This window comes from Sander vitreus, chromosome 14 (genome assembly GCF_031162955.1).
Source record: "Sander vitreus isolate 19-12246 chromosome 14, sanVit1, whole genome shotgun sequence".
In the NCBI taxonomy this organism is placed as follows: Eukaryota; Metazoa; Chordata; class Actinopteri; order Perciformes; family Percidae; genus Sander; species Sander vitreus.
This window is the reverse complement of record NC_135868.1, coordinates 2276325-2297309: the sequence shown is the minus strand read 5'-3', so window position 1 is coordinate 2297309 and position 20985 is coordinate 2276325. Positions and strand designations below refer to the sequence as shown.

The following is a 20985-nucleotide window of genomic DNA, read 5'->3' as shown; positions in this document are numbered from 1 at the left end:
TGGCAGGTCAACACATCATCATATTACGTTAAAAAAGAATGCAAGAAAGATAGAAAGAAAATTAAGAAAGAAAAAAGAAGAGAAAAGAGAGAGGGACAAATAAAATAAATAAAAAGTAAGTAGTCTACAATATAAAGAAGGGCAGTACCTAGGATGAGGTAAGTGATTGCAGTTTTGATTGTTTTTAAACCGTTTTTTTTCTCCATCTCTTGAGTGTGGTTTTAAATGATAGACAGCTGGTCCTTTCTCTGAGTTCAATAGGAAGGCAGTTCCAGTAATGTGAGGCCTGTACTGAGAAGACTGTTTTGGCCAAACTTACTACGTCTAGACTGTACTGCCCTAGCTGCCCTGCCACTGCTGTTCTTCTGTTGTATAAATTCACTCAGTGGTGGAGGTGCAAGCCCATGTAATATTTTGAAAATGAGGCAGGCATCTAGATAGATAGATAGCCGATAGGTTTTTGAGCTAGTATTTTTAAAGTTTGCTTATAAAGGGTTTCTATTGGTTTAAGAGTTGTCATGTTTGCTTGGGACCAGCTTGTGAAACAGTATATGTGGGAAAAGATCATGGCATGCATAAAAAGTTTGGCTGCCTCTGTAGTTAGATATGGCCGTATGTGTCTAAAGTTAGCCAGATTATATCTGATGGCATTAGCCACCTTTTTAACATGCTTTTTAAAAGTTAAATTAGAGTCTAAAATGATACCAAGGTATTTAAAATCAGACACAACCATGAGTTTTTCTCATTCAATAAAAACATCAACCTGATGTGCACTTGTGGATTTCTTAGAGAAGAACATACTGTTTTAACTGTTTTGTTAATGTTAAGATGTAGATATGACATTTTTAGCCAGTCAGAAACATGGACCAGTGCTTCAGTTAGTTTAGTTGCAGCCTGCTGTTTGTTATTGGTATGCAATATTATAATATATATGTATATTAACAGATGGACAAACTGAAGGTAAGTCATTAATGTACAGGCTAAACAAGAAGCCACAGGAACTTAGTTTGGCGAGTAAGATTTCATGGTTAACTTTATCGAAAGCTTTTGATTAATCAAGAAACTTTCCTTCTGTGTATACATTGTTATACAGGGCTGATTTAATCCCATCAATAAGTTGTACAATAGTCCAAAAAAAAAAAATCAATGTTGCTGAGGTTCTCTGGTCTCCTTCCAATCAGCACCACAGTCATCAGTCTCAGGATCAGAAGAGTCTTCAGTCTGGTCTTCAGTCTCTGGTTGTAAATGTGGATGTGAGTTCCTGGCTGGTTCTGGTCCTCCACAGTCCTCTCCATCTGCTTCGGTTTCCATCGGACCAACACATTTATGTGTTTTGACATGAGAATAAATCTTTTGTTACAAACACTGAAGCTGAATCTTTTCTCTCCTGTGTGGACTACGGCCATGTGTGACCGTAAATTTCCTCTCCGTGTAAAAGATTTCTTACAGACTGAGCAGCTGAAAAGTTTAAGCCTGTATGAGTTAACATGTGTTGTTTCAGATGGTCCTTGCGCGAAAATCTTTTATCACAAACTAAGCAACTGAAAGGTTTTTCTCCTGTGTGAGTTCTCACGTGTTTCTGTAAATCTCCACTCTGTGTAAAAGATTTATTACAAGCTGAGCAGCTGAAGGGTTTTTCTCCTGTGTGAGTTCTCATGTGTTTCTGTAAATCTCCACTCTGTGTAAAAGATTTATTACAAGCTGGGCAGCTAAAAGGCTTCTCTCCTGTGTGAGTTATCATGTGTCTATTCAGACTTCCCTTGCAGCCAAATTTCCTCCCACACTCAGAGCAGCTGAATCGTTTCTTACATCTTGAATCATGTTTCAGAGAGTTTAAAGCTGACTGAGCTTCTCTGGTCTCCTTCCAATCAGCACTGTCATCATTCTCAAGTTCAGAAGAGTCTCCAGTCTGGTCTTCAGTCTCTGGTTGTAAAAGTGGATGTGAGTTCCTGGCTGGTTCTGGTCCTCCACAGTCCTCTCCATCAGCTTCTGTTTCCATGTGTTGAGTTTGTCTTTGATGAAGCTGTGAGGACTGAGCTTCCTCTTCATCATCTTCACTCTTCACAGGGACAGGAGTGAATGGGAACTTGTTGATATCAGCCTCCTCCCGCCTTTGAAGCTGCTCTCCCTCCTGACTGCTCCACAGTTCCTCTTTTTCCTCTTTAATGTGTGGGGGGGGCTCTGGCTCCTCCTGGTCCACAATGGCGCTACACTCCTGCTGCTCAGGGGGAACCTCTTCTTTAACCACCGACAGCTGCTCAACATCTGCAGGAAACAAAATCAAATACAGACAACTGTTTAGTCAGTACTTTTAGTTAACTATTTCACCTGTTTAGACAGTACTTTTAGATAACTATTTCAACTGTTTAGACAGTACTTTTAGCTAACTATTTCAACTGTTTCGACAGTACTTTTAACAGCTAAATGTTTTCTTACATCTTGTATCATGTTTCAGAGAGTTTAAAGCTGACTGAGGTTCTCTGGTCTCCTTCCAGTCAGCACTGTTATCAGTCTCAGGATCAGAAGAGTCTCCGGTCTGGTCTTCAGTCTCTGGTTGTAAAAGTGGATGTGAGTTCCTGGCTGGTTCTGGTCCTCCACAGTCCTCTCCATCAGCTTCTGTTTCCATGTGTTGAATCTGTCTTTGATGAAGCTGTGAGGACTGAGCTTCCTCTTCATCATCTTCACTCTTCACAGGGACAGGAGTGAATGGGAACTTGGTGATATTAGCCTCCTCCAGCCCTTGAAGCTGCTCTCCCTCCTGACTACTCCACAGTTCCTCCTGTTCCTCTTTAATGTGTGGGGGGGGCTCTGACTCCTGCTGGTCCACACTGGAGCTACAGTCCTGCTGCTCAGGGGGAACCACTTCTTTAGCCAACAACAGCTGGTCAACATCTGCAGGAAAAAACAAACAAAACACAGAGACATTACAGAGAAATGTTGTTGTTCATGTGGACAAAAATCCAAAGTGCTGGTACTCAGTACCAGTGAGTTCCGGCCGATTTCTGGCATTGCTCTTGTCAGGGCCATCTGGAGATATTATGCGCCAGGTTTTGTGCAAATCCGACTTACGGTCTTGGAGGAGTTCGAAAAAGTTGGTTTCCAATATATTGCGATTAAGTAGGAAAAAAATTATAGTTGGAAATGGTCGTGGCCACTATAACGAGATTCATCTCCATTCAGGGAATGCAGGGATATACGTTTTTTTTTTTTGAAAGGTGTGATGTACGCTATGGGAGTTATAGGGCAAAACGCATACTTTTGCTATAGCGCCACCTAGTGGCAAACGTGTGTAAATGTTTGTGTCCAAGGTCCCGGCAGAGTTCTGGACCAGTCCTGAAAATTACACCGCCCTACTATGCACGGTTTAGGCTGCAGCAACAGCTATGATGAAACTAAACCTGACACTTCATAAGTCTCAGTAATAACGACCAGTTTGACACAATGTTCTAACATTCAGCAATTTTAGTTGCTTACGTTTCAATTTGGGTTCTAATCTGCGCCATGAAATTACCAACTTCTTCTCTGGGGACTTCCAACGTTAAACTAAACTGTCTCCTGCTCTCCCTCTGACAGATCAGATAGAGACTCAGCCAAAGGACGGAGTCTGGCACAACCTCCTCTGATTGGCCAATACTACGTTTCTGTTAACCCTTTCCTTGACGGGGTTACAGGTGCATAGCATCGGCTACAGACACACAGGATATTAAACATGTTTCAAGCCCTTTGAACCTGTAATTGTTTGTCCTCACTTGAAGCACTAAAATTTTTTTTTTTTTTTTTTTTTTAAAGGGCCCCCCAAAAAAGGGTCTAAAATCACCAATGCTACACAAATTTAAAATTCAGGATTTGTGGACTACTGCTTGTTGTTGTTGTTAGGATGTTCTTTTTGTTTTTTCTTTCTACTTTGTTTTTACATTTCAATGTTCTTTTATACAGCACATTTATGCTAAAGAGGTTTGAATGATTCAAATATCCAGTTTTTGCACATTATAGGTAAACATACGCGATACTTGTGTAGGTATATATATTTTCAAACATGTCATAAAAGATCTACATATTGCAAAATAAACTATTGCTAAAAAACTAATTTTCTACTATGAAATTTAACATAAAAGCAGAAACGTTCGACGTCTCTCTGAACCATGGTTGGTGCTAGATGAACCACGCTTACTTACTTATCAGCTTTTCTGACCCCCGATCTGATTTTTTAAATAGTCCCGATCGATACTTGTAGTTGCTCAGATTATAGAGCTGCACGGCTTTTTGTTTTTTACGAAAATAACTAAGTTAACAAAGTAACTAAAACATGTCCTCAGCTTAATACATTTTACTTAGTGCAGCAAGTGAGTCTTTTCTCTCTCAACACCAAAACAGTTTTCTTTAGGATCCAGTTCCCCCCCCTAGACAACGAAAACTAAACTTAGTGATGCCTCTTGGGCTTAATAGTCAATCTTTGATTATCTTCTCGTGTTTACCGATGTCGGCTCTGGGGAATAACTGCCTGTAAGATGGTTTCCTGGTGGAATAACGGAAGAAGTGTGGAGAACTGGAGTAATCCGCTTCTGTAAAAAAAAAAAAAAAGGTGACTAAAGGGCTTTTCACTCGGGGAGCGACACTTCTTCTGAGTAGTCGCTTGGATCCGCGGGGGTCACTGCTCTCCTCATGTGAACAGACGTAAACGCCAAGCGATCAATGCTGGGTAACCATGGACATAATGTGCACTTCTGTTTCCCTGCTGGTAAAACTGAATAAGATTGGTTGACTGTGGTATCATATATCTCTAATCACAGGTTGATTTATAACAAATAGTGACAATCCTAGCCTTTCCTAACCACAGACTGTTATCGTTGATAGCTAAAGTTAGCTAAAATAGCATAATTACGGACGTTACCCGATAAAGCCAGTCTTGTGCCAATGCTCTGACAAGCAGAAGCCTCGCCGTCTATGCCCTGATAACTGTTTAGAAAACAGTTTGATATTTTAGTGAACTCACAAACAGAAGAATTCGTCTCTTGTTCATTGATTTGTGCGTAGGGAAAAGTTGCTTGTTGCGTCGCCTGTAAAACTGAACGGGCCCCTACCCTACCTGCCCCCCTACCTACCTGCCCGCTCGCCTTTCATTGAAAATGAATCACGAGGCTCGACAATCTCTCCCTGTGTGAAAAGACCTTATGAAAGACAGACTTCTCGCCAGACTGTCAGACGGCCGATTATCGGGTTGGTGTGACAGGGCCTTAAGAATATTTGCCTCTCTGGGATAATTAAGTCCAGATTTGACAAGTCTAGGTGTAGTGGTTTTGGATCTGGACCTGGTCTACATATGAAAAAAAACTGTGAAATCTCCCTTTATTACGTTCTCATAAAGACAATAAAGCTTTCACAAATCTAAAAGTGTGTTTTAGACATGATTCATAATTTACCTTAATGACTAACATGCTTTAATACAGTCAGAGGTTCAGAAAACAGGATCAGTCACTCAGCAATCTGAGTTATGTTTCCCAAACTTCAGCTTTAAGTTTCGCCTAAAATGCCGAATTGGAAGCTGCTAATCGGATGCCAACTTCAGCATCGTAAATAAAAATGGGTAAACAAACACATGGGTTAAACTGACCAATGGATTCTTCTCAATTTATTACAATATTGCACGATTATGCTACTTGCTGGTTACTTCATATTTAATATTATACGCATTTCATTTTGTTACATACACTACGTACAGTATAGTATGTAGGTTGTACATTTGATTCTACACTTGTATGTAAATGTACATTATTTTTCATCCCTCTAAGTATATATTTTTTTCCAGTAGTTGTTTTGGCATTTTTTATCTTATTTGTTTATTATTTCTAGTATATTTCTTGTTTTTTCTGTATGTGTGTGAGTGAGTGAGTATGTATGTCTGAGTAACTTGCTGCTTGTAACGGAGTCATTTTCTTGTACCGACGGCCGAACAGTGAATGTTAAATGAACACACAGACACACAGAGAGACAGACACAGACACACACACACACACACACACACACACATATATAGACACACACACACACACACACACACACACACAAAAAGATATACGCTACCGGTCAAACGTTTGGGGTCACTTAGAAATTTCCATTCCACTCCATTACAGAATACCAGCTGAGATCATTGTTTTTTTTAACCAGAGCAGCAGTTTTCTGATTACATTATGTGTTTACATAATGCAAAAGGGTTCTCGACTGTTGGAGAAAGAAGTGGCTGATCTTTAATGCAATATTATCGACATTGCCCATTATCAGCAACCATTCATCCAATGTTCCAAAGGCACCTTCTGTTTACTAATCTGATATCATTTTAAAAGGCTAACATTGAAAGAAGAGAAAACATTGTTGAACCCTTTTGCAATTATATAAGCGCGCGCACGCGCACACACACACACACACACACACACACACACACACACACACACACACACACACACACTGCCTCAGTTGTTACAATACTGTGCTGTTGTGTTCCAAGGTGAACATCACTACTATGTAACCATCACCTATACAGTCCTAAGGGAATACCTATTAAATAAGAACCTTTGTTTATCTAGAAAACAGCCCCGAAATCACCATCACCAAACCCACCAGACTCCATGTAAATAATCAGGACTTTTAGCGTGTATAGAGCCAGCATATTTCCACCAGACTCCATGTAAATAATCAGGACTTTTTAGCGTGTATAGAGCCAGCATATCTCCACCAGACTCCATGTAAATAATCAGGACTTTTAGCGTGTATAGAGCCAGCATATTTCCACATGTAAATCAGTGAATTAAGGGTTAATATCAACCAAACCAGAGTGGTGATTGTCGGAACAGTGGAAAGATGAACCAATACGGACTTTGATAGTTTTATTGTGTTTCTGTCCACTTTGAATGCAGTGTGTTTTACGATGATAAAAGTACTGATTATTTACATGGAGTCTGGTAAATTTGGCGAAGGCCTGTTAAAGAGCTTAGATGCAAATACAACTTATGAACAAATGCTTATTTACATCCGTCCTATCGTTGCTGAGAGAAGAGATGACAGGAAGGAGAGAAAGATCAACTGAAGGTTTAATGACCAAACCTGCTCTGTGTAACCGAAGCTGAGGGCTGAAAACAGCGTCCAGCAGCTCCCGTTGTCGCTCGTTCTCCTCTTTTGAACGACAAAGTTCCTCCTCGTACTCTGCTATCGTTCTTTCAAACAGCCCAAATATCTCTTCAGCAGCCGCAGTTAGTCGCTGCTCCACCAACGCTCTCAGCATCTGGACTTTACACATTTTACCTCTTTCTCAACACAACAGAGACACTCTGATAACACACCTTTCTGCTAGACGCCATCTTGTTCAAAGAGTGAAGTTAGCCGCAGTGAAGACTACAGCTTCCGGTCCAGATCAGTTGCTGAGCTTCAAAATAAAAGTCCACAAGGTTGTTTTTTATTTAAGTCTCTGAGTTCAGCCGTCAGTACTTTTGTAGCTTCTATGAATCTCTGTAGTTTGAGTCTGTAGGTTTAGTTTCTTTCCCGTGTACAAGATATCAGATTTATTTTACTGTTTGATGATCACAAGTTAATTCACTGCTGATATAAAACTCAACATTTTCCCAACTTTCCACTTTATTTTTTGTATATACAAACACACATGTATGTACAATACAGTACAAAGTATATTAAAATCTTGTCCCACTCAGAGCAACTGAATGGTTTCTCTCCTGTGTGAGTTCTCATGTGACTCTTCAGATGTCCCTTGTGGCCAAATCTTCTCCCACACTCAGAGCAGCTGAATGTTTTCTTACATGTTGAATCATGTTTCAGAGAGTTTAAACCTGACTGAGTGCTCTCCTCCAAATCCCCATCACTGACTTCAGTCTCTGACGAGTCTCCAGTCTGGTCTTCAGTCTCTGGTTGTAAAAGTGGATGTGAGTTCCTGGCTGGTTCTGGTCCTCCACAGTCCTCTCCATCAGCTTCTGTTTCCATGTGTTGAGTTTGTCTCTGATGAAGCTGTGAGGACTGAGCTTCCTCTTCATCATCTTCACTCTTCACAGGGACAGGAGTGAATGGGAACTTGGTGATATCAGCCTCCTCCAGCCCTTGAAGCTGCTCTCCTCCTGACTGCTCCACAGTTCCTGTGGGGAGGGGGGGCTCTGGCTCCTGCTGGTCTACACTGGAGCTACATTCCTGCTGCTCAGGGGGAACATCTTCTTTAACTACCAACAGCTGCTCAACATCTGCAGGAAACAGGAAACACAAACCATCATCTGGCTCAAGAGGGGCCTGGCAGTCAACACAGGTCATAAACATTGTTACTGACTGTCTTGCTGCGCCTTCACTCATGCTGCAAGCAGGCAGCCTGCACCGTGGTTAAGCGTGTCACCCTGTCCCAGGTGCTGTTATTGTTGACAGTGATGCTGCATTATGATGTAGACAATCCCTTCTATCTCAAGGCGAAAATAACGGAATGCTACTATATAACGTAGCGCCGTCTGGAGCACACTCCAATGCATGAATTTCAAGACTGAATATCTCCTTTTGCCATGTAACGGGATATGCGGAGCGATCGTGAGGTGTCCGAGCGAGCACACTCATGCACCATGATTGTCAAACAAAGGAAGACCCATTAAACCAGAGCAGCGGCAAAAGGGCCGCTTCTTAATCAACTCAATTACGGGGTGGCTACGCTACGAGCACGCGCCGCCAACGCCAACCTTATTTCACGCTATAGCGTCTTAACAAAGAAACAAAAGTTGAGCCTAAATGGCCTGCAGCCCAACAGCGGTAACAACTACAATAATTAGGAAATAATATTAACTGCACCATTAACTTATGAGCGCATACCCAACAACTAAAAAAAAACAACCTCCGATGACCGACCGGGAGAATTTGAACAAACGCATTCAAAGCGAGACCACTACTGCATTCCGTTACAAGAAAAGAAAGTTAGCGGGAGGGAATCTCCCCGTATCTTCGCCCTTCTCAGGAACGGCGTGAACACCGACACAGCTGACTATAAGTCGGCCAAGCGGCTTGGCCGTAACACAACGTTAACTCTTTCTAAAAAATCGGTCTTACCTTATGTAATAAGGGCAATCGTGGCTAGTCGCAGTCTTTTATTCTTTTTAATTTTAGTCTTAAATTCACAGCTCCAACCCGTTTGGGTAACAAGACTCTGTTTGAAACTTGAAAACCTGCTTACCAATGCGAGAAGATGCAAGACGTCACTTCACAGGTGACGTCACAGGTGACTTTGTTGATACAAACACTTGACCTGCACATGCGTGCGATGGATATCCAGGTGCTGAAAGCACCGCCTCTGGCGGTCAGTAGAAACGAAATAGAACTCAACATTTTCCCAACTTTCCACTTTTTTGTCCTGGGAGGCAAACAACAAATGAAACAAACTAACTAGGTGGCGCTCAGGGATTAAAGTGAAAAAAAATCTTTTGATGGAACTTTTTTTCAGGCCAAGTCATAAGCTGTTCATATCTACTTATACAGATAGTACCCCTTTTGCGATCGCGCCATATTAGTTTTTAAATGGGTGCTATGCAGTTTTGGCAATTTCTTCGCCGTTTTCTGGCCTTTTCCTGGCAGGTTTCTCTATAGAGCCCCCCCCTACAGGTTTCTCTATAGAGCTCCTCCCTACAGGTTTCTCTATAGAGCCCCCATACAGGTTTCTCTATAGAGCCCCCCCCTACAGGTTTCTCTATAGAGCTCCTCCCTACAGGTTTCTCTATAGAGCCCCCATACAGGTTTCTCTATAGAGCCCCCCCTACAGGTTTCTCTATAGAGCTCCTCCCTACAGGTTTCTCTATAGAGCCCCCCTACAGGTTTCTCTATAGAGCCCCCCCTACAGGTTTCTCTATAGAGCTCCTCCCCTACAGGTTTCTCTATAGAGCCCCCCCCTACAGGTTTCTCTATAGAGCCCCCCTACAGGTTTCTCTATAGAGCCCCCATACAGGTTTCTCTATAGAGCCCCCCCCTACAGGTTTCTCTATAGAGCCCCCCCCTACAGGTTTCTCTATAGAGCTCCCCCCCTACAGGTTTCTCTATAGAGCCCCCCCCTACAGGTTTCTCTATAGAGCTCCCCCCCTACAGGTTTCTCTATAGAGCCCCCCCCTACAGGTTTCTCTATAGAGCCCCCCCTACAGGTTTCTCTATAGAGCCCCCCCCTACAGGTTTCTCTATAGAGCCCCCCCTACAGGTTTCTCTATAGAGCCCCCCCCTACAGGTTTCTCTATAGAGCCCCCCCCTACAGGTTTCTCTATAGAGCTCCCCCCCCTACAGGTTTCTCTATAGAGCCCCCCCCTACAGGTTTCTCTATAGAGCTCCCCCCCCTACAGGTTTCTCTATAGAGCCCCCCCCACCTACAGGTTTCTCTATAGAGCCCCCCCCTACAGGTTTCTCTATAGAGCCCCCCCCTACAGGTTTCTCTATAGAGCCCCCCCCTACAGGTTTCTCTATAGAGCTCCCCCCTACAAGTTTCTCTATAGACCCCCCTACAGGTTTCTCTATAGAGCCCCCCCCCCCACAGCTCCTATGTTTACTGGTGTCTGACTCCTCTCTCTGTCAGTCTGCTGTTTCCTCTTTCTCTGTTCCTCCAACAATGCTTTCCTACCTTTCTGTTTCTTTTTTGCCGGCTCAGCCATGATGATAGTGTGAAAAACTCCATCTCTACCTTGTTAGTCGGTTCCTGGATGGGCGTATGTGTACAGCGCGGTAAAGCAATTCTGTACATCGCGTGATATCAGGTCTCGCAACGTAACAAATTGCTTTACGGCACTGCACACATACTTCCTGATGCTGAGGCCCAAAGTTGCGAGGGTGGTTTTTACGCTCACAGGCGCTATGGGGGAGCAAGACGACCACCATTCAACCTTAAAAAAGTCATATAACTATTCCAATGACTCCGAAGCTGGTCAGTTAAGGTCAATTAAGTTAAAAAAAACTGCATAGTTCCTCTTTAATGTACAACAAGATGCAAACAGCAAAGTAAAGGGAGTACAGCGAGTGTTCTCTTTTCCTGATGAACAAAACAATATTTCAGTACCATCCCACGACTAACCATTGCTGTTCTTTTCTACTGCAGCAATCATATTGTAGAAAGGCTTTACCTTACACTCTATTTAATTACTTCAGGCCAAAAATGTTTAAAGGGAGATTCTTTTTGTATTAATATGCAATTCAACACCAAGTCAAATCTATCTAGCAAGGGCTACTAATAATGAAACATATATAACTTTTCAGTGAAAGCTTTATTATTATTTAAATTTAAACAAAAAGAATGTTTTTACAATAACAATAAATAAACACAATGATATAACAGAAAAATTGCAGCAAACCACGCAAAAGCAAACTGATTTTGGCATTTTCATTTTTGTACACCATGAGCTGTATGGCTTGCTGTTCTCCCCCGTTTCCAACAGCCAAGGCCATCTCCATTTATTTGTCACTGTTTTATCTATCGCAGACACGTCTGTGCCTTCCGTTAGCAACAACGCATCCATGACAGCTAGTGGCCTTGCTAAATAGTGGTTACCATTAGACGCACACAAATTATGATGCTAATATGCAAGGAAACTGGTTCCGGGTTTTGTGCTATAAATCAATAATATTTACAAGTCATAAGTTGACTATTTTAATTGCATGATTATTTTATGTCAACATACAGTCATAACCTACTGTCGTTAAAAGTGAAACCAAAACAGGCTATAAGGCTGTCTGGGTCATAGCACAAACACGACTGACCCTCTTACACAACAGTTCGCAATAATGGCAAATAGTCTATTTCATGATTGTATTATTATTATTATTATTATTATTATTATTATTATTATATTTTATGTTAACACGCTCAGTCAAAACCTTTCGTCGCAAATTGTGAAAGATTGTGGACGTCTTAACAGAAGGGGTAATAAATTGCATTCGGCACGGTTTACAGTGCATTGCTTTACACATAACGTTAGTTTTATGATTGAAAACCATAACAATAATAGGCTACATTGGGTGGCATAGCAGGCTATCTGTTCAAGCCATAGGTGGCACCCAAATGAATAACCTCCCCTGACAAGAGTTTGCGATAGTAAGAAATTGTATACATTAATGCACGGAAAGAACCTAGCCTACACTTCTTATCTCCCTCAACGGACCCAATATTTGTAGTTGCCTTACAAAAAGATCATCGGATCTGCATCGATCTCAGATATGGTATTTTTTAAATCAAATTGACCGAAATCCGTCGTAGCGACGGAGAACTTTAATCCCTGCGCTATAGTGCCGACAGGCCCGAATATATCAAATGGAAATAACTACTAGTGATAATATAGTGGAACAGAAGTCTAATGAAAGCAAACACATAGTGTTAGATACTCACATAATAATGGACTACATTATCTGTTATTAGACAAAATTCAAACAACATTTAAGCAAAGATCAGCTTCCAGAGTTTACAGATTACAGCATTCAGAATAGGGTTGAGTATTGTTTGGGGTTGTGCTGACGGTACTTTGAAAGCAGTGCCTGGACCTATACTTGAAGCTATAGTGCGTAGTTTCTGTCTCCCCCATGAGGAATCCTAACTAATGACAACAACGCAGTCGGAGCGTCCACATAATACAAACCTTCCGTGATCACGCACCAAGAAAGTTAATTTAAAGCCGTGGTTACAACCCCCCCATAATCAAAACTGGCCAGTGCAATCTCCCCAAAAACCTAATAATGATTTCCTTTACATTATTCAAGACATTTGCACCATACATTGGTGCAAAGACATTCACCAGAATGCAGGAAATAAAGTAAGTGATATGCAAAACATTTTTTGGAGATCTCAACCCCCCTAATATTGAACCCAAAGTTATGTCCTTAGTTGCACCCCTAAATACCAATAACTTATTTCACCAGTAAATCATGTTACAGAGAGTTTAAACCTGACTGAGAAAACATTCATGTGTTTCGCCCGTTGAACGCCAGGCAAATCTTTTGTGACAAACTCTGCAGCTGAATCGGTTCTCCTCTGGATGGACTCTAGTGTGTTGTCTCAAATATCTTGTTTGTGAAAATCTTGTCCCACTCAGAGCAGCTGAGTGACTTTTATCCCCTGTGGATTCTCATGTGTTTAATCACATGTGCTTTTTGAAAAAATCTTTGATCACAAACTGAGCAACTGAAAGGTTTCTCTCCTGTGTGGATTCTCAAATGTGTCTTTAGATTTCCATTTAAAGTGAAACCTTTACCGCACACGGAGCAGCTGTAAGGCTTCTCTCCTGTGTGAGTTCTCATGTGACTCTTCAGATGTCCCTTGTGGCCAAATCTTCTCCCACACTCAGAGCAGCTGAATGTTTTCTTACATGTTGAATCATGTTTCAGAGAGTTTAAAGCTGACTGAGGTTCTCTGGTCTCCTTCCAATCAGCACTGTCATCAGTATCAGGTTCAGAAGAGTCTCCAGTCTGGTCTTCAGTTTCTGCTTGTAAAAGTGGATGTGAGTTCCTGCCTGTTTCTGGTCCTCCACAGTCCTCTACATCAGCTTCTGTTTCCATGTGTTGAATTTGTCTTTGATGAAGCTGTGAGGACTGAGCTTCCTCTTCATCATCTTCACTCTTCACAGGGACAGGAGGGAATGGGAACTTGGTGATATCAGCCACCTCCAGCCCTTGAAGCTGCTCCCCCTCCTGTCTGCTCCACAGTTCCTCCTTTTCCTTTTTAATATGTGGGGGGGGCTCTGGCTCCTGCTGGTCCACACTGGAGCTACACGGGGCTACACGGGGGACCTCTTCTTTAATCACCAACAGCTGCTCAACATCTGCAGGAAACAGGGAACACAAACAGAAATAGAATTAACTAACTCAGACACTGCAAATCGTCACCAATGAAATTCTCTGCTGAGTTCAATGATATCTCACACAAGACCCTACGTCATACAGTTCTTTAGCTGTGAAAGGGGGCATGGCTAAATCATAGGGGGCGGGTCAAACCATCACCAATCAAAAAGGAACTTTCTGCTGAGTTCAATGATACCTCACACAAGACTATCTTAAACGGTTCAAAAGCCATAAAAGGGTGCGTGGCCTGAGTAAGTGGTAAGTATAGGAGCCGGCTCAGTATCACATGTAGACCACACATTATACGTTTTTTGTAAATCGGATGATGTTTGTCGTATAAGGTGGCTTTCCTATTGCGCACTATGACCAAAAGTCAATTTTGGCCTATAGATGTCGTAAGGCCTGGACTCGTCAATCATGAGAAACTTCGGGCAGATGTGACAATGTACACTAAAGTTACAACAACTTCTTCGTTCATCGATAAATGCTTAAAATGGCCGCCATGCCACTCCCACACTGTTGGACAAAAACTCAAGCTTTTAATAATTTGTCATCGTTAAGGTCTTGAGATGGCAAAAAACGAATTTGAAGTCCATCGGATGAAATCTGTGGGAGGAGTTCGTTAAAGTATAGAACCTTGACTTTAGGCGTACTTCCTGCTGCCACCAGGGGGCGCTATGACTTTGAGCCAATATCGGCCTTTATTTATCCTCAGGGTTGGACTCTTATGAATCCTGAAAAGTTTGAGCCAATTGGACAATGTACACTCAAGTTACACCCACTTCCGGTTTCGATGGCGAAACGCACAAAATGGCTGCCCAGCCACGGCCATGCCCTATGACGAAAAGTTTTTCTTTTAATAACTTTTCATCTTTAAGGTCTTAAGATGGTACAGACCAAATTTGAAGTCGATCGGATGAAATCTCTAGGAGGAGTTCGTTAAAGTACGATGTGGAAATGGCCTAAATCTTACTAATTTCGAACTTTCAATTAAAAATGGCGGACTTCGTGTTGCATTAAGGATATGGATCCAATGAGCTTTTTTGTACGTCTTGACATGCTACATATGTGTACCAAGTTTCGTTAGTCTATGTTAAACGTACTGCAGGGGCTACATTTTTAGAATTTTGTAGGGGGCGCTAGCGAGCCATTTTTGTGTACCTATTCCCGAAACCCTTAAAATACGTAAATCTTCACTAGGCTTGATGCGAATGCCAACGTTGGTGAGTTTTTGAGTATGTTAAGCACCTCATAAAGGCAATTAATTTGCCGGGGAAAAAATAATTCCTTCAGTTTCAATAGGGCCTTCGCCACTGTCGGTGCTCGGGCCCTAAATATTCAAAAAATAATGACCGGCTCACTCTACATTATTCCTTAGTTAGTCTACAGTCATTCAAGACAAGAACTGATCATTTATTGATCCCAGAGGAAAGTAGCCCAATTTTAGAAAAAGAATCCCTCCTATCTAAACTGACAAGCCAGACCCACATCAATCGATGTTGGGTCTGGGAACTCACCATTGGCAGGGCTCAATCCGAGGGGTGGGATAAGGGACCGTTCGTTATTTAGTTAAGGGGCCACCGGAGGAGTTTTGGAACCTTTAGCCAAAAAAGAACCCTCCCCTCCCAGTAAAAAACTTTCTATGACCCTCCAAAACGATTTGGAAAAAAGGCCTGACCCTCCCCCAACAATTTATCGATACCTTCTGTTCTGGTTTGCGTTTGGCAAATATATACAGATTCCCATTGTTTTTTTGTTTTTTTTTTACAGCTAAGACATATGAGACTAAACCTCTGCATTCTGATCTGACGCATCACTCTCCTCTGTTATGGTGGGGGGGGGGGCCATTTCAGTAGATTTACTCACTAACAATGTTATGGTGGGGGCCATTTCAGTAGATTTACTCACTAACATTGTTATGGTGGGGGGGGGGGCCATTTCAGTAGATTTACTCACTAACATTGTTGTGGAAACAAAATAAGCATGGAAACTAAATGCACACTTCCTGCATTACTTCAAATACTAAGTTACTCCTCTAGTAAACTAGTATTCACATGAAATAAAACAATAAAATATTGAGACCATTCAGCAAGGCACTCTGGGTAACATTCAACACACAAACTGGTTGCTATGGACTCGTCACTAGGCTTCCTCCACTTCGCCGTTTAAACAAAGTGGAATAAACGTATAAAAGTCCAAATCTACACAAAACCCGCAATCAGTTAGTAAGCTGACATCAAATGTGGCATTTAGGAAACCTGGTAAGATGTCCAGACATAGTACAACAGTCATTTTCATTTTTTGCGTCCTGCTGCTCCCATTGTCAGCCAGGTAATATTTTTTTTTACTAAAGCAGTATATGAAATCAGATGTATTACCTACCACCATTTAGTTGTTTTGTGATATTTAAGATATTTAAAATATCTGATCATGCCAGAATTATTCCACTCATTTTTTAAACAATGCAATTATCAGTTTCAGGCACGAGGGGAGCTCCCCCTGCCCCATATCTATAAACTCCGAACACATCTTCCTTTTTTAAGAATGACTTCAGTGCCGTTCTTTGTTCTTTTCTCAAAGAAAAGCTGAACTCCAAGTCTTCCAGAGTCGCAGCCAAAGCCGATTCCAAAGACCGCTGTTCGCCAGCAGCAGCAGCCATCTTCTTTGTATTCAAGTAGAAGGCAATCCACGCGGAACCATCTCAACTTATGTTAAGCTCCGCCCACCGACTCTATACACGATGTGATTGGCCCTGCTAGAGTTTGGTTTTTCCAGCTCGCAAACCAACAGAGAGTTGCTAGAAGACCCTTGCTGCAAATTACATTTGCTGCCACTAGGGTGCGTCTAGATTTCTAGGCTACCTCGTATCACCTCCGGCCCAGATTAGTTTGCCTATTTCATACTGGTAAATAATACAAATAAAATGTAAAATAAAAGTGTAATTGTTATTTTGCTCACTCATTTCTGTCTATCTACAAACCGTTTTGACACAAGCGGACACATTGGCTTCATCTGAACTTTATTGAGCATTTAACAGTTTAATTAAACAGAGGGCCGAGCGCTGAGATTGGACAACAGGCCCAATAACACTTGGCCACAACTCACTACACACATAACTCTTATACATTATGTTACAGTGAAGGGTTTCACTCATATTAACAGATCAGCTTCTGCAAGTCTTTCATCACAGAGTTATGACAGAATCATGAATGTAATAATAATAATAATAGTCCTGTCAGTCTCAGTCATACTAATCAGACGAGAGGAGGGGAAGATTTATTGGAATATAACTGAACTTTATGTTGGAGGAAACTCCCAAATTGGACAAAAAGTAGCAGAAATGATCACAAGCGGAACAATTAAATAGGTCAAACAAGGTTGAAAAAGTAGGTCAAACGGGCGGAAAACTCCAGGAAGTGGGGAACAGTGGAAACAAAAGCAGAAGCAGTGACAGTGGCTACATGTTAAGTTTCTGTAGAGAAAAGGAACGACTTCTAAAACTTCCATTACGACACAAGTCTGAGTTATATGCGGTCACATTGACGTAAAGCTAAAACAGCACAGATTAAATACAAGGAGAGGCTTAAAGATGAAGTCCTCTATACATGTATCACTGAGTTATCTTCTGTGCAAAAGAAAAACAGTTTTATAAAGCAGGAAACACTGTGAAAGAACAGACCAATCAAGGTTTATTTTCTTCTCACTCAACACAGTTTGGGAGACAGAGGCTTGGTCGTTTATCTAAATGAGAAAAAAGAGAAGAGGGCCAAGAATTGACCCCTGTGGGACCCCGCACAAGATTAATATGAACACTTCTGATTATGTTTGCTATTTCTTAAGTACTCATGTAACCATTGAAGTACTGAACCCTGAAAGCCACAGTTTGGCGAGTACAATTTCATGATTTACTTTATGGAACGCTTTTGATGAATCCAGAAACATTCCTTCTGTGTATACACTGTTATACAGGGCTGGTGTAATCCTATCAATAAGTTGTAAAATAGTCAAAAAAAATCAATGTGGTTAAGGTTGTCTGGTCTCCATCCAATCAGCACTGTCATTAGTCTCAAGTTCAGAAGAGTCTCCAGTCTGGTCTTCAGTCTCTGGTTGTAAAAGTCATTCCCTCCAGGATTTCGCGACGTCGTGATCGCGCCAATTCACGTGAATTCAACCAATCACCGTGAATTTGGTGCGACTCGCAATTCTGACCAATCACCGCAACTTTTCCGCAAATTATACCAATAACCTGAAGTTTCCCGCGACTTCAACCAATCCCAGCAGTCCCACATGCCATCAGTATGTGAAATTCATTGCCTTGTTTCCGATATGAAGACGAGACGTGTGTATGACTCGAACATCTCACATTTACCAACAAAACGTACAGCGAAGGACAGTGCAAAACATTTCAGACCGTCCTGCCAACCTGTATACATTTTAACATCAATGTACGCTGTGATGTTTTTTTCACTTTGATGTCACTGTAGCTGCTGCAGACACACACACACACACACACACACACACACACACAGGGTGGATGCAGGAAAAACCGGAGATGAGACGACACAATGACCTAAATTGAGGACAGCTACACTCGTTATTGTAAGGGCAATGATAAGTTAAAGTCCAATAAGTAACTTTACTTTAACAAACCGTATGTAATGTGTGTCCCAGGCCAGGATAGGAAATAAACTAACAATGTAAAGATCAACAAGCCACTGACACATATGTTCAAATTTGATTCATTCAATAAATTATTTTTTGTCTTAAATCCACCAGCCATTTTCATATTATACCAACATTTGCAGCATCCAAAGCATTTTTGTTAAGGTTACTAGGAAAACTCAGCCCAGAGTAATTTTATTCTCCCCAAAACAAGTTTACTTTTTATTTTTAAAGAACTATAAAAAAATAAATAAATTTTTTTTTTTGCAACTTTCACTGTCTACCGTAACTTCATTGCAACAAACATACAAAAGACCTCGCAACTTTTATCGCAATTTTTTACAAAAGCTCCCACGAAATCAGGCATTTTGGGCCGCAACAATCTCAAAAAAAGGCTGCGAAATCCTGCAGGGACAGAAAAGTGGATGTGGATGTGAGCTCCTGGCTGGTTCTGGTCCTCCACAGTCCTCTCCATCAGCTTCTGTTTCCATCGGACCAACACATTTATGTGTTTTGACATGAGAACGCCAGACAAATCTTTTGTTACAAACACTGCAGCTGAATCTTTTCTCCCCTGTGTGGACTGTCATGTGTGACCGTAAACTTCCACTCCGTGTAAAAGATGTATTACAAAGTGAGCAGCTGAAAGGCTTTTCTCCTGTGTGAGTCATCATGTGTCTCTTCAGGTGTCCACGTTCAGTGAAAGCTTTATCACACTCAGAGCAGCTGAAAGGTTTTTCTCCTGTGTGAGTTATCATGTGATCTTCCAGATGTGACTTGAAGCCAAATCTTTTCCCACACTCAGAGCAGCTAAGTGTTTTCTTATGTCTTGAATCATGTTTCAGAGACTTTAAAGCTGACTGAGGTTCTCTGGTCTCCTTCCAATCAGCACTGTCATCATTCTCAGATTCAGACGAGTCTCCAGTCTGGTCTTCAGTCTCTGGTTGTAAAAGTGGATGTGGATGTGAGTTCCTGGCTGGTTCTGGTTCTCCACAGTCCTCTCCATCAGCTTCTGTTTCCATGTGTTGTGTTTGTCTTTGATGAAGCTGTGAGGACTGAGCTTTCTCTTCATCATCTTCACTCTTCACAGGGACAGGAGTGAATGGGAACTTGGTGATATCAGCCTCCTCCAGCCCTTGAAGCTGCTCTCCCTCCAGACTGCTCCACAGTTCCTCCTGTTCCTCTTTAATGTGTGGGGGGAGCTCTGGCTCTTGCTGGTCTACACTGGAGCTGCACTCCTGCTGCTCAGGGGGAACCTCTTCTTTAACCACCAACAGCTGCTCAACATCTGCAGGAAACAGGAAACACACAGAGACATTACAGAGAAGAGTTGTTGTTCATGTGGACAAAAATCAGGAGTGCTGGTACTCAGTACCAGTGAGTTCCGGCCCATTTCTGGCACTGCTCTTGTCAGCGCCATCTGGAGATATTATGCACCAGGTTTTGTGCAAATCGGACTTAGGGTCTTGGAGGAGTTAGAAAAAGTTGGTTTCCAATATATCGCGATTAAGAGGGGAAAAGATTATAGTTGGAAATGGCTGTGGCCTATATCACGAAATTCATCTCCATTCAGGGAACGCGTGGATATACTTTTTTTTAAATTTTTTTATTTTTTTTTTATAAAAGGTGTGATGTACGCTAAGGGAGTTATAGGGCAAAGCTCATATTTTTGCTATATTCAATTCATTTCAATTTTATTTATAGTATCGAATCACAGATACAGATAGAGTAGGTCTAGACCACACTCTATAATTTACAAGGACCCAACAATTTTAGTAATTCCCCCAAGAGCAAGCATTTAGTGTGACAGTGGCGAGGAAGAACTCCCTTTTAGGAAGAAATCTGGGACAGACCCAGGCTCTTGGTAGGCAGTGTCTGAAGGTGCCGGTTGGGGGTGTGATGAATAGTGGCAATAATAGTCACAATAAAGACAATGAAAGTAAGACTAGAAATAGTAGTTGTAGTTGTTCGTGGCATAGCAAGGCACTGCAGGGCGTTACAGGATGCAGCAGGGCACAGCAGAGCATAGCAGGGCGTAGCAGGACGTAGCCGGACGTAGCAGGATGTAGCAGGGCACTGCAGGGCACCGCAGAGCATAGCAGGGTGTAACAGGGCATAGCAGGGCGTGCAGCAGGCACACGGCTGCAACCGTGATTTTGGGTTAAAATAATCAACTCTACATTTAAAGTATGTCTTTGTTTGAGTGACCCGATATCGATTAATAAAATCCAGAAATTAATCTTATTATATTTGCTTTTTTAACCATGGATGTAGAAGTATAAAGTCACTTAGCGTGAAAGACGTATTGATGAGTGTGCAGAGGAACTCAGATCTACCCTGTCAGTGATCGCTGGGAAGCTACCTGTGAGGAGAAAGCACAAAGGTGACACTGATTGGACCATTTGGGTTCCTGCACACCAGGGGCGATTCTAGGATCAGACTTTTAGGGGGGGCCGATAATCTTTGAGCTATACTGAACAACAATGTCGGCTAATGTTT

At 41.8% G+C, this 20985-nt stretch overlaps 1 protein-coding gene across 1 annotated transcript in view; it reads right to left on the bottom strand.

The window, feature by feature from the left end:
* Positions 1 to 995: 995 nt before the first annotated feature.
* The window catches only part of LOC144529242 (uncharacterized), a 75816-nt gene continuing 55826 nt past the window's right edge, over positions 996 to 20985 (bottom strand). The window contains exons 7-11 of the mRNA XM_078268246.1: positions 18855 to 19774; positions 8184 to 8283; positions 7099 to 7296; positions 2437 to 2892; positions 996 to 2265 (exon numbers count right to left, since the gene is read on the bottom strand). Coding sequence (XP_078124372.1) covers positions 1397 to 2265; positions 2437 to 2892; positions 7099 to 7296; positions 8184 to 8283; positions 18855 to 19774 — 2543 coding nt within the window. The 3' untranslated portion in view covers positions 996 to 1396. The remainder of the gene's footprint in view (positions 2266 to 2436; positions 2893 to 7098; positions 7297 to 8183; positions 8284 to 18854; positions 19775 to 20985) is intronic.